This window comes from Lolium rigidum, chromosome 3 (assembly GCF_022539505.1).
Source record: "Lolium rigidum isolate FL_2022 chromosome 3, APGP_CSIRO_Lrig_0.1, whole genome shotgun sequence".
Taxonomy (NCBI): domain Eukaryota; kingdom Viridiplantae; phylum Streptophyta; class Magnoliopsida; order Poales; family Poaceae; genus Lolium; species Lolium rigidum.
This window is the reverse complement of record NC_061510.1, coordinates 341,475,696-341,489,460: the sequence shown is the minus strand read 5'-3', so window position 1 is coordinate 341,489,460 and position 13,765 is coordinate 341,475,696. Positions and strand designations below refer to the sequence as shown.

The 13,765-nt window shown below is 46.7% G+C and overlaps 1 protein-coding gene across 1 annotated transcript; it reads left to right on the top strand.

Annotated features, from left to right (window-relative positions):
• Positions 1 to 9,934: 9,934 nt before the first annotated feature.
• LOC124700163 lies at positions 9,935 to 10,677 on the top strand. Its single transcript, XM_047232330.1, has 2 exons — positions 9,935 to 10,116; positions 10,262 to 10,677. The coding sequence occupies exons 1-2, from the start codon at positions 9,949 to 9,951 to the stop codon at positions 10,451 to 10,453; spliced, it is 360 nt and encodes a 119-aa protein (XP_047088286.1). The 5' UTR covers positions 9,935 to 9,948; the 3' UTR covers positions 10,454 to 10,677.
• Positions 10,678 to 13,765: the final 3,088 nt, after the last annotated feature.

Sequence of the window (13,765 nt, the reverse complement as noted above, 5' to 3'; positions counted from 1 at the left end):
GTAACAAAGGATTAACCGTATTGTGTGGAAGATGATTGTTTGCGAGAGAAAATAGTAAAAACAAGTATTGCAGACAGATTTGTATTTCAGTATTAAAGAATGGACCGGGGTCCACAGCTCACTAGAGGTGTCTCTCCCATAAGATAAAAGCATGTTGGGTGAACAAATTACGATCGGGCAATTGACAAATAGAGAGGGCATAACAATGCACATACATGACATGATAAGTATAGTGAGATTTAATTGGGCATTACGACAAAGTACATAGACCGCCATCCAACCGCATCTATGCCTAAAAAGTCCACCTTCAGAGTTATCATCCGAACCCCTCCAAGTATTAAGTTGCTAGCAACAGACAATTGCATTAAGTATGGTGCGTAATGTAATCAACAACTACATCCTCGGACATAGCGCCAATGTTTTATCCCTAGTGGCAACAGAGACAACACAACCTTAGGGGTTTCTGTCACTCCCCCGGTGTCAATGCGGGCATGAACCCACTATCGAGCATAAGTACTCCCTCTTGGAGTTAAAAGTAAAAACTTGGCCGAGCCTCTACTAGAAACGGAGAGCATGCAAGATCATAAACAACACATGTATAATAACTTGATAATTAACATGACATGGTATTCTCTATCCATCGGATCCCGACAAACACAACATATAGAATTACGGATAGATGATCTTGATCATGTTAGGCAGCTCACAAGATCCAACAATGAAGCACAATGAGGAGAAGACAACCATCTAGCTACTGCTATGGACCCATAGTCCAGGGGTGAACTACTCACTCATCACTCCGGAGGCGACCATGGTGGTGTAGAATCCTCCGGGAGATGAATCCCCTCTCCGGCAGGGTGCCGGAGGAGATCTCCGTGAATCCCCCGAGATGGGATCGGCGGCGACGGCGTCTCGGTAAGGTTTTCCGTATCATGGTTTTTCGCATCGGGGTTTCGCGACGGAGGCCTTAAGTAGGCGGAAGGGCAGGTCAAGGGGCGTCACGAGGGCCCACACTATAGGTCGGCGCGGCCGGGCTTGGGCCGCGCCGCCCTATAGTCCGGCCACCTCGTGGCCCCACTTCGTGTGTTCTTCGGTCTTCCGGAAGCTCCGTGGAAAAATAGGGCCCCGGGTCTTCGTTTCGTCCAATTCCGAGAATATTTCGTTACTAGGATTTCGAAACCAAAAACAGCAGAAAATGGAGCCGGCACTTCGGCATCTTGTTAATAGGTTAGTTCCAGAAAATGCACGAATATGACATAAAGTATGCATAAAACATGTAGGTATCATCAATAATATGGCATAGAACATAAGAAATTATCGATACGTCGGAGACGTATCAAGCATCCCCAAGCTTAGTTCTGCTCGTCCCGAGCAGGTAAAACGATAACAAAGATAATTTCTGAAGTGATATGCCATCATAACCTTGATCATACTATTTGTAAACATATGTAGTGGATGCAGCGATCAAAACAATGGTGATGACATGAGTAAACAGGTGAATCATATAGCAAAGACTTTTCATGAATAGTACTTCAAGACAAGTATTAATAAGTCTTGCATAAGAGTTAACTCATAAAGCAATAAATCAAAGTAAAGGTATTGAAGCAACACAAAGGAAGATTAAGTTTCAGCGGTTGCTTTCAACTTGTAACATGTATATCTCATGGATAATTGTCAACATAGAGTAATATAACAAGTACAATATGCAAGTATGTAGGAATCAATGCACGGTTCACACAAGTGTTTGCTTCTTGAGGTGGAGAGAAATAGGTGAACCGACTCAACATAAAAGTAAAGAGAATGGTCCTTCAAAGAGGAAAGCATCGATTGCTATATTTGTGCTAGAGCTTTTATTTTGAAAACATGAAACAATTTTGTCAACGGTAGTAATAAAGCATATGAGTTATGAAAGTTATATCTTACAAGTTGCAAGTCTCATGCATAGTATACTAATAGTGCCCGCACCTTGTCCTAATTAACTTGGACTACCGGATCTTTGCAATGCACATGTTTTGACCAAGTGTCACAATGGGGTACCTCCATGCCGCCTGTACAAAGGTCTAAGGAGAAAGCTCGCATTTTGGATTTCTCGCTTTTGATTATTCTCAACTTAGACATCCATACCGGGACAACATGGACAACGAGATAATGGACTCCTCTTTAATGCATAAGCATGTGGCAACAATTTTTATTCTCATATGAGATTGAGGATATATGTCCAAACTGAAACTTCCACCATGAATCATGGCTTTAGTTAGCGGCCCAAAGTTCTTCTCTAACAACATGCATGCTCCAACCATGAAGGTGGTAGATCTCTCTTGCTTCGGACAAGACGGACATGCATAGCAACTCACATGATATCCAACAAAGAATAGTTGATGGCGTCCCCGTAAACATGGTTATCGCTCAACAAGCAACTTAATAAGAGATAAAGTGCATAAGTACATATTCAATACCACAATAGTTTTTAAGCTATTTGTCCCATGAGCTATATATTGCAAAGGTGAATGATGGAATTTTAAAGGTAGCACTCAAGAAATTTACTTTGGAATGGCGGATAAATACCATGTAGTAGGTAGGTATGGTGGACACAAATGGCATAGTGGTTGGCTCAAGGATTTTGGATGCATGAGAAGTATTCCCTCTCGATACAAGGTTTAGGCTAGCAAGGTTATTTGAAACAAACACAAGGATGAACGGTACAGACGAAAACTCACATAAAAGACATATGGTAAACATTATAAGACTCCATACCGTCTTCCTTGTTGTTCAAAACTCAATACTAGATGTTATCTAGACTCTAGAGAAACCAAATATGCAAACCAAATTAGCAAGCTCTAAGTATTTCTTCATTAATGGGTGCAAAGTATATGATGCAAGAGCTTAAACATGAGCACAACAATTGCCAAGTATCAAATTATCCAAGACATTATAGCAATTTACTACATGTATCATTTTCCAATTCCAACCATATAACAATTTAACGAAGATGAAACTTCGCCATGAATACTATGAGTAGAGCCTAAGGACATATTTGTCCATATGCAACAGCGGAGCGTGTCTCTCTCCCATAAAGTGAATGCTAGGATCCATTTTATTCAAACAAAACAAAAAACAAAAACAAACCGACGCTCCAAGCAAAGTACATAAGATGTGGCCGAATAAAAATATAGTTTCGGGGAGGAACCCGATAATGTTGTCGATGAAGAAGGGGATGCCTTGGGCATCCCCAAGCTTAGACGCTTGAGTCTTCTTAATATATGCAGGGGTGAACCACCGGGGCATCCCCAAGCTTAGAGCTTTCACTCTCCTTGATCATATTGCATCATACTCCTTCTTGATCCTTGAAAACTTCCTCCACACCAAACTCGAAACAACTCATTAGAGGGTTAGTGCATAATAAAAATTCACATGTTCAGAGGTGACACAATCATTCTTAACACTTCTGGACATTGCATAAAGCTACTGGACATTAGTGGATCAAAGAAATTCATCCAACATAGCAAAAGAGGCAATGCGAAATAAAAGACAGAATCTGTCAAAACAGAACAGTCCGTAAAGATGGATTTTATTAGGCCACCAGACTTGCTCAAACGAAAATGCTCAAATTTAATGAAAGTTGCGTACATATCTGAGGATCATGCTCGTAAATTGGCGTAATTTTCTGAGCTACCTACAGGGAGATAGACCCAGATTCGTGACAGCAAAGAAATCTGGAACTGTGCAGTAATCCAAATCTAGTACTTACTTTTCTATCAAAGACTTTACTTGGCACCACAAAACATAAAACTAAGATAAGGAGAGGTTGCTACAGTAGTAAAAAACTTCCAAGACACAAATATAAAACAAAGTACTCGTAGCAAAATAACACATGGGTTATCTCCCAAGAAGTTCTTTCTTTATAGCCGTTAAGATGGGCTCAAGCAGCTTTAATGATGCACTCGCAAGAAATAGTATTTGAAGCAAAAAAGAGCATCAAGAGGCAAATTCAAAACACATTTAAGTCTAACATGCTTCCTATGCATAGGAATCTTGTAAATAAACAAGTTCATGAAGAGCAAAGTAACAAGCATAGGAAGATAAAACAAGTGTAGCTTCAAAAATTTCAGCACATAGAGAGGTGTTTTAGTAACATGAAAATTTATACAACCATATTTTCCTCTCTCATAATAATTTTCAGTAGCATCATGAGCAAACTCAACAATGTAACTATCACATAAAGCATTCTTATCATGAGTCTCATGCATAAAATTATTACTCTCCACGTAAGCATAATCAATTTTATTAGTTGTAGTGGGAGCAAATTCAACAAAGTGGCTATCATCATATATAGTAGGCATATTGTAATCATAAAAGAAAATTTTCTCCTCAATGCTTGGGGGACTAAAAAGATCATGCTCATCACAGCCAGCTTCCCCAAGCTTAGAATTTTCCATAGCATTAGCAACAATGGTGTTCAAAGCATCCATAGTAATAACATTCCCATTAGCATGCATATAAAGTTCCATGGGGTTTTTAATTCTCTCTTCAAACACATCATGTCCTAATTCAAGATAAAGTTCATAAAGATCTCTCATATTTTTGTTGTTTTCCATTATGCTTAACTAGTGAAATAAAAACATGCATGATATTAAGTAAAGTAAAACAAGTAACTATTTTTTTTTGTGTTTTTGATATAGCAAACAAGATAGCAAATAAAGTAAAACTAGCAACTAATTTTTTTGTATTTTGATATAATGCAGCAAACAAAGTAGTAAATAAAATAAAGCAAGACAAAAACAAAGTAAAGAGATTGGGAAGTGGAGACTCCCCTTGCGAGCGTGTCTTGATCTCCCCGGCAACGGCGCCGTGAAAAAGAGCTTGATGGCGTGTATTTCACACGTTCGTTGGGCAACCCCAAGAGGAAGGTATGATGCGCACAACGAGCAAGTTTTCCCTCGAAAGAAACCAAGGTTTATCGAACCAGGAGGAGCCAAGAAGCACGTTGAAGGTTGATGGCGGCGGGATGTAGTGCGGCGCAACACCAGTAGATTCCGGCGCCAACGTGGAACCCGCACAACACAACCAAAGTACTTTGCCCCAACGAAACAGTTGATGTTGTCAATCTCACCAGCCTTGTCGTAACAAAGGATTAACCGTATTGTGTGGAAGATGATTGTTTGCAGAGAAAATAGTAAAAACAAGTATTGCAAGCAGATTTGTATTTCAAGTATTAAAGAATGGACCGGGGTCCACAGCTCACTAGAGGTGTCTCTCCCATAAGATAAAAGCATGTTGGGTGAACAAATTACAATCGGGCAATTGACAAATAGAGAGGGCATAACAATGCACATACATGACATGATAAGTATAGTGAGATTTAATTGGGCATTACGACAAAGTACATAGACCGCCATCCAACCGCATCTATGCCTAAAAAGTCCACCTTCAAAGTTATCATCCGAACCCCTCCAGTATTAAGTTGCTAGCAACAGACAATTGCATTAAGTATGGTGCGTAATGTAATCAACAACTACATCCTCGGACATAGCGCCAATGTTTTATCCCTAGTGGCAACAAGACAACACAACCTTAGGGGTTTCGTCACTCCCCAGGTGTCAATGCGGCATGAACCCACTATCGAGCATAAGTACTCCCTCTTGGAGTTAAAAGTAAAAACTTGGCCGAGCCTCTACTAGAAACGGAGAGCATGCAAGATCATAAACAACACATGTATAATAACTTGATAATTAACATGACATGGTATTCTCTATCCATCGGATCCCGACAAACACAACATATAGAATTACAGATAGATGATCTTGATCATGTTAGGCAGCTCACAAGATCCAACAATGAAGCACAATGAGGAGAAGACAACCATCTAGCTACCGCTATGGACCCATAGTCCAGGGTGAACTACTCACTCATCACTCCGGAGGCGACCATGGCGGTGTAGAATCCTCCGGGAGATGAATCCCCTCTCCGGCAGGGTGCCGGAGGAGATCTCCGTAATCCCCCGAGATGGGATCGGCGGCGACGGCGTCTCGGCAAGGTTTTCCGTATCGTGGTTTTTCGCATCGGGGTTTCGCGACGGAGGCTTTAAGTAGGCGGAAGGGCAGGTCAAGGGGCGTCACGAGGGGCCCACACTATAGGTCGGCGCGGCCGGGGCTTGGGCCGCGCCGCCCTATAGTCCGGCCACCTCGTGGCCCCACTTCGTGTGTTCTTCGGTCTTCCGGAAGCTCCGTGGAAAAATAGGGCCCCGGGTCTTCGTTTCGTCCAATTCCGAGAATATTTCGTTACTAGGATTTCTGAAACCAAAAACAGCGAGAAAACGTGAACTGGCACTTCGGCATCTTGTTAATAGGTTAGTTCCAGAAAATGCACGAATATGACATAAAGTGTGCATAAAACATGTAGGTATCATCAATAATATGGCATAGAACATAAGAAATTATCGATACGTCGGAGACGTATCAGTGGGTTAGCACGCTCCCCCGCGCGATGGTGCGATCTGGGTCGTCCCATTTCTTCTTCGTGGTTTTCTCGGTTTCAGGAAATTTCTAGAAGTTTTTGGTCGGTTTTCTCGGGTTTCGGTTCTCCATTTTTGGTTACTTTTCTTATGGTTTTCTTACGGTTTTCTTTGGTTTTTTTTCTGCCTTTTCTTTCTTCTGTATCTTCTTTTGCAATATTTTTCAAAATTTTGAATTTTCTTAAAATAAAATATTTTATTTTATTGAACACAAAACTTTTGAACAAATTTCTTTTTTGAACTTTTTTTGAAAAATTAGTTTTGAGCAAAAACTATTTTGAACAAAATAAACTTGAGCAAATTTTTTTTGAGCAAACATTTTCGGAGCAAAATTTTTTTTCAGAAAATTTTCGGAGCAAACTATTTCCAGGTCTGAATTTTTTTTGCTCAAAATAAATTTTTCCCAAATTTGAATTTTTCCCAAATAAAAACGAAAAAAGAACTGGAGAAGAGTCTTTTTTAAACATAAGGCCATAGGCCCGACTTTATATATAAAGCCACACGGCAACCACAAGGTTCGAATAGCTTACAGACAGGTTCCTGAACTCAACACACCCAATACATAAGTCCACACAGCATCAGTTCACAGGATACAAGAAGCCACCACCCACACAACAACACAGCGCTCCGAGATACATGTAGCTTCAGCCGGCTTGTGCACGCGTCGTCGTCTGCAGCCTCCTAACCCCTTCCATCACCACGTCCAAAGTCGCATGGTCCCTCGGTCTGACCAGAACCCTCCAACGCTGCATATATGAATGTATGTGGAAGAAAATATCAGCGGGGTCATTGATAAGCTTTCCTTTCATAGCTAGTTTTTTCCTAATATTCCAAAGCGCCCAGGATTGGGCCGCGAAGGTGAACCAAGCTAGCCTACGTAAGGACCCCGATAGACTCTGGACTAACGCAATGAACTGCCCAACCCCTGCTGGGTTCCGGTCCACACCGCGAGAGCTCCCTAGCACCTGCCCATGCCAGTTTGGCGAGATGGCATGAGAAAAAGATATGGTTACAGTCCTCCTCTTCCCCACAGAAGGCGCACGCCCCATTCGTCGGGCCATTCCTCTTAGCAACCTGCACTCCAGATGGAAGCCGGCTCCTGATGAGTTGCCACAGGAAGACTCTAATCCTGGGCGGAACCCTTGTCTTCCATACCTCTTTAAAGTGCGTCACAGCCGCCCCTTGCGAGAGGCGCCCGTAGATGGACCTTGTGGAGAAACTCCCGGATGGCTCAAGGGACCAAGACACCTCGTCTTCCCCTTCCGAAAAGGGGTGGAGGTCGAAGATCCTACAGAGGTTCTCCCATTCCACGGCCTCCGCAGTGCCAAAGGTCCTCCGGAACCTGATGTGCCACCCATTGGCATCCCGCACTCCCGCAACTGTGGCAAAGTGATTGTCACAAAGACCGGAAGAGGCGGGAAACGAGCAATCTCGGGGGACCCTTCCCCGTCCACCCGGCCGAGCCAAAAGTACGTGCGTCTCCCATCCGCCACCTTGTGCCTCGCTCCCAGCTTAAAATACCATTTGATCTTATGTATGGCATTCCAAAACTGGGATCCCTTCGTAGGTACAAGCGGGGAGAAGATATCATTCCCCCCGTGTACTTGGCTCGGATCGGATCCGCCCGCAGTCCTTCCGCACCCCGGTACAGCCTTCCGGATCCACTTCAACATCGGCGCAATGTTCATCAATTTCGTGTTGAGGATTCCCAATCCTCCAAGCTCTTTAGGCTTGCACACCGTCGCCCAATCGACCATATGGTACTTCCTCTTATTCCCGGCTCCTTCCCAAAAGAAGCGGGCTCTGGACTTATTCATTTTCCCGTGTGTCGCCTCGTGGAGAAGATAAATCCCCATTGCGAACATCGGAAGGCTCGACCGACATGAATTAGTCAGCTCAAGCCTCCCTGCGGATGCCAGAAAAAGCCCCTGCCATGGGTCCACCCGATGCCCCACCTTCTCCGTGAGAAAGTACCAGTCTGCGACGGACAAGGTCTTGTCAGAGACCGGAAGGCCCAGATAGGTCATGGGCAGGTTCCCAAGGTTGCAATTAAGCAAGTCTGCAATCCTGCGCCTCTCCGCATCGTCAACCCCTGTGACGATCGCCTCACTCTTCATAAAATTGATCTTGAGACCCGACATGTTCTCGAAGCAAAGCAAGAGGAGCTTCAGATTCGCAATCCCAATGTCGGAGGGCTCAATCATGATCATCGTGTCATCCGCGTATTGAAGGTGAGTGATTCCCCCTGGAATCAGGTGTGGCACAACCCCCTGGATGTGTCCACTTTCTTTGGCCCTGGTCAGGATAGCTACCAAGGCATCCACCATGAAGTCAAAGAGTATGGGGGATAGGGGGTCCCCCTGCCGCACCCCTCGAGCATTTCGGAAATATTGTCCCACCTCTCCATTAATGTTGATCGCCGTCTGTCCACCCGAGACAAGTTGCATCAACCTGTGCACCACCCCTGCTGAGAAACCCTTCCTCGCAGGGACTTCACGGAGGAACTCCCGGTTCACTCGGTCATAAGCCTTCTCAAAATCCAGCTTAAGCAGGTAGACCCTTGAGCTTCTTAACGCGCAGCTCATGGGCAATCTCGTGAAGTGCCGACGACTCCCTCGTGCAGGCAGCGGCCTCTAATGAAGGCCGTCTGACTCCTATCTATCGTCCTATGAGCAATCGGGGTCAATCTAGTCGCATACGCTTTTGCTATGAACTTAAAAATCACATTGATGAGCACAATAGGTCTGTAATGTCTAATCTCGTCCGCCCCTCTAACCTTCGGAATTAAGGAGATGATCCCGTAGTTAAGACGCGCAATGTCTACTCTCCCTAGAGCAAACTCGTTCAAGATGTTGAGGATGGGTCCTTTAAGGCTCTCCCAGAACCTCTTAAAGAACACCACCGGTAGCCCGTCCGGACCCGGAGCCGAGTCCGGTTTCATCTCAGCAAGCACCGCATCCAGCTCCTCAGGCGTGAAAGTAAGTTTCCTCATTTTCCCCTTGAACTGGAGAAGAGGCTTACCTGGGCCGGCCCACCAGCGGAGCTGTGCGTGCGTGCGGGATAAACGCACGCACTGCAGCGATAGATAGGTGCACCCGTCCCATTCTGACTTCCCCGTTCTCTTCGCATCTATCGCCCTCTCGTCTCCTCCGCCAGATCCCCCGCCGGAGCGCCGGAGCTCTCTGCTCGCCTCCCTTCGAAAAAATTCCACGGCGCGTATCCTCTATTCTCCATCCCGATATCGCGCCGCATTTTCTCCGCGCCCGGTCGCGCCACCGCGGGGTGTACGGATAGGACGTGTCCGGCGCCGGCGGCCAGGCGAGAAGAGCGAAGGGGCGGAACTGTGACGCGCGGATGAGCAGTGGCACGCGCCGGCGGCTCGTCTGACGCAGGTGTAAGATTCCAACTGTACTGCAGCCAAGGCATACACGGCCGAGATGTTTGCGACGGCGGCTCGGTGGGCGGCGAAGAAGGGGAAGCCCAAGATGGCGCCGATCGAGCTCACGACGCCGCCGGAGCAGGCGCAGTCCATCACTCGCACCATCTTCGACGTCGTCAGGGAGCACGGCCCGCTCACCATCTCCGACGTCTGGGAGCACGTCAAGGTTCGCGCTCCTCGCTGCCAAAACTTCATGTTTCATGCCCCGCACACTACCTGTTCGACTGAACGTCTATGTGGGAATTACCTGCAAGCCAGTGTACAATCTGCCGGTTCTGACAGGTAACAATCGCGTGGTAATGTTTTTCCAGGACGTAGGGCTGAGGGGTTTGGAAAGCAAGAGGCAGATGAAGATCATGCTGCGGTGGATGAGGGAGAAGCAGAAGCTCAGGCTCATCTGCGACCATGAAGGGCCTCACAAGCAGTTCCTGTACACGACGTGGTTCACCAACCCCAAGAACGCGCCGCCGCAGAGGCCCAAGAGGGAGCTGCCCAAGCCATGATGAGCGCATTCACCATTCTCCGGTTCCAGTGCCGCAACAATGGTCCGCAAGATTACAAATGGATGCTAGGGAAATTAAGCTTGTTGTCGTTTTATCAATCTTTGAGTAGCTTGGCTTCTTCAGGTCCCCATCAAGTCCGGGAAACAATAGGTAGATGCGCTCTTTATGCATTGCCTGTTTAACCTTGCTCAGCAAATATCTACCTCTAGGCTTTTTCACCGGCACCAATGATTGATCTGGATCAAAACTTTATTTGTATATTGAGAATAGATGGGCTAAACCATTCGTGTAAATTACAGTAGTACCGAGTATATATAATTCAACCAAGGGCAATATAAGATATGGCATATGTTTGTCCAAATCCAAGATGCATAAAGAAGAAGTGCTATTATTAGAACATTTGGCAATCTTGCAGCGATATATAAAATAAAATTCATAATATGTGAATTATTGATTTCCACTAGTGGTTTAGTAGAAATGATGCTGAAATCATGGCGGATAATTAATTATGTTCTTCCCATATTGTGAAGACGATTGGGGTGATGGTGTGACTAGAAACAAGCAAAACATTACTGGGTATGGTGGAATTGGCTATTGTGAAGCCATTGTGGTGTTTGGTGTGACTAGAAACAAGTTAAACTACATGCAATTTTGTAATTGAAAGAGAAGTTGTGGTGGTCCAGGGACGATTTTGTTCGACACCACTGTTACATATTTATAGTCAAGGAGACTTGTAGATAAAAGAAAACTAAAGAACTTCTAGTTGACTATGATTACAACACTATCTTAAATAAATAATCTAAACATCATGGCATGTGTAATGTTCTTATCATACACATGCTACGTCAATTGAGAAGTTAGAGGAGAGAGAAATAAAAAAGGTTATCTTCTTATAGCTAAAAGATGACCTCTTACTAAGAAAAATACATTTTTTTCATTGTCTGTGGTATCTTATCTTAGTTACTCCATATGTTTCATAATATAAATAGGTACATCCCAATATGTGACAAGAATTATAGAAGAGGGAGTACATGTTTTCTAGTATATTTGTAATCATACCATAATTTTTAGGAGTATGGAAACATCAATGATGGGATATAACACTAAGAAGTATATATTGTTATTGCATAACATGTTCACTTGTCTTTCTCCAATATGCAATGTCTAAGATAAATTTATCTTATCAACCATTGTACATGTTTGAGCCAGGACTTACTTAGCCACGATTGTAGACCTTGACGCGCATCACGTATTGATGATTGTGTTTGTATCTTACCTCCTCGGCTTCTCCCAGCCCGATTCTCGCTAGCTCACCGCTTTTAAGCCGATCTGTAATGGTACCGTGACTTAGCCGATCTTGCGATCTTGACTCTTATTCTGGTTCATCCTCCTAGTCAAACTCTAACAAGATGGGCCCATGTGCTAGCGCCAATTTGAGTGGTATGTGGTAACAAGTGAGTAAGACTGTTATCCTACTAGTCCGACGAGAAATTTGACGGGCAAACTCATCTCGATCGAGTCTCGCGTCATCTACTCCTGCTACTTTGTCATCAGTAGATGAGACTATTCTGCCTGAGCATGTTGCGTGGAGGTTATTGACTAAGAGCATCTCCAGTCGTGTTCTCCAAACCGTCCCCTAAAGCGATTTGGGGCGCCGAACAAAAAAACCTTCCCAGCCGCGTCCCCCAAAGCCACTTTTTGTCTGGCGCGCCCCGATATGGTGTCCGGCGCCCCGAGCCCGCCCCCACCCCCACAGGGGACGCTTCAGGCACGCCGGACACCGAAAAGCGAGGCGAAGCGACACGGGCCCGATGCGTCAGTGGCTCGGAAGCCTAAAACTCCGTGGCCTACCTTTGGTCAAGCGAGGTTAATGGCGTCCATGTTTTCCCAGGCGACGCAGGGACGCGTCTCGTCGTGCATGACCGTGTGGCCGTCTGAGCCGGTGTTATTGCGTGCAACCACCCGCTGCCGCCACTGTACATTAAGAGGCCCTGCGGTTTGTCGCAATCTCTCGCCGCTCCCAAATCTTCTCCTCGCCGCCCCCAGATCTTCTCCTCGCCCTTCCAAGCAATGTCGTCCTCGTCCTCCCGCAAGATCGCCGCGGCGAACGGCTTCGGCCGCGACAGCCTCACCGTGAAGGAGGCGTGTGCGCTGTACCACGCGGGATATCCCGTCCCGCCGGACATGCGCTTGCCAAGCAACGGCGGCTGGAAGATGGCCGTGAACTGCATTGGCGTACCGCCGCCGCCGCCAGGCACGGAGCGCTGGAAGGACACCATCAGGGCCCAGCGGGCTAAAACCGACGCCGATGACCTAGCCGATCCGACGTGGGCGGCCAAGAACAACGACGACTGGTGGGCCACCTACTTCAAGACCAAGTACGACATGGAGATGCGCAGCACCACCAGCCTCATCGGCGGGCCGAACAGCTGGAACAGGGACGGGCGCGCTCTCTTCTGGGGCGTTCCGGGGTGCACCATGGAGAGCGTCATCCGCAACGGCGCTCCAAGGTTGGAGGCGCCGTCCTCACCGCCACCGTCTCCCGCAGCGCAATGGCAGCCGAGGAGGACGTACTCGTCCTCCTCGAACTCTTCTTCCTCAGGACCAGCCCGATCGACGCCGCCCTCGTCGTACCGCTCGGCGCCCTACATCGTCCCCAGTCGCATGGTGAAGGAGGAGCCGGCGACGCCCTTCAATCCGAGGCGCGGCGGCGCCCTCCTCATCCCGAAGCCGGAGGTGAAGGAGGAGCCGGAAGAAGCGTCGAAGGTGGCGCTGCTGGCGGAGTACGAGCGGCAGCAGCGCCTCATCGCCAGCAGCGCGACCCCGAGGACTACCCAGGGTTGCGAGCGGCGTACTTGCCGTCGCTGAACGACAAGGTCGCTTGGAGGGGCGACCTCGACACGGTGATCGCCATGTCCATCCGCGACACCGGCAAGCCGCTCGTGGATCTCACCGACGGCGGCGAGGCAGGACCAAGCGGCATGGTGAAGGATGAGCCCATCGATGAGCCCGACGAGCGTGTCAAGCAGGAGGTCGTCACCGACGACATGTACAACTTCCACCAGTACTACGACGCCTCCGGCCGCCGCAAGTACTTCTACATTAGGTTTATTTTAAATTTAGTGGAATCTCGTTCGAATCTATGTAATATATGCCAAGTTTGGATGAATTTAATCGAATCTCGCACAAGTTTAAAATTCCGAAATTTTGTTTGGGGGACACGACTGGGGAGCGATGTCCCCCAAACGCGGCACGAACAAAACACGTCCCCCAAACGCTCAATCCGGTGCCGTTTGTATCAAAGCTGAGGGC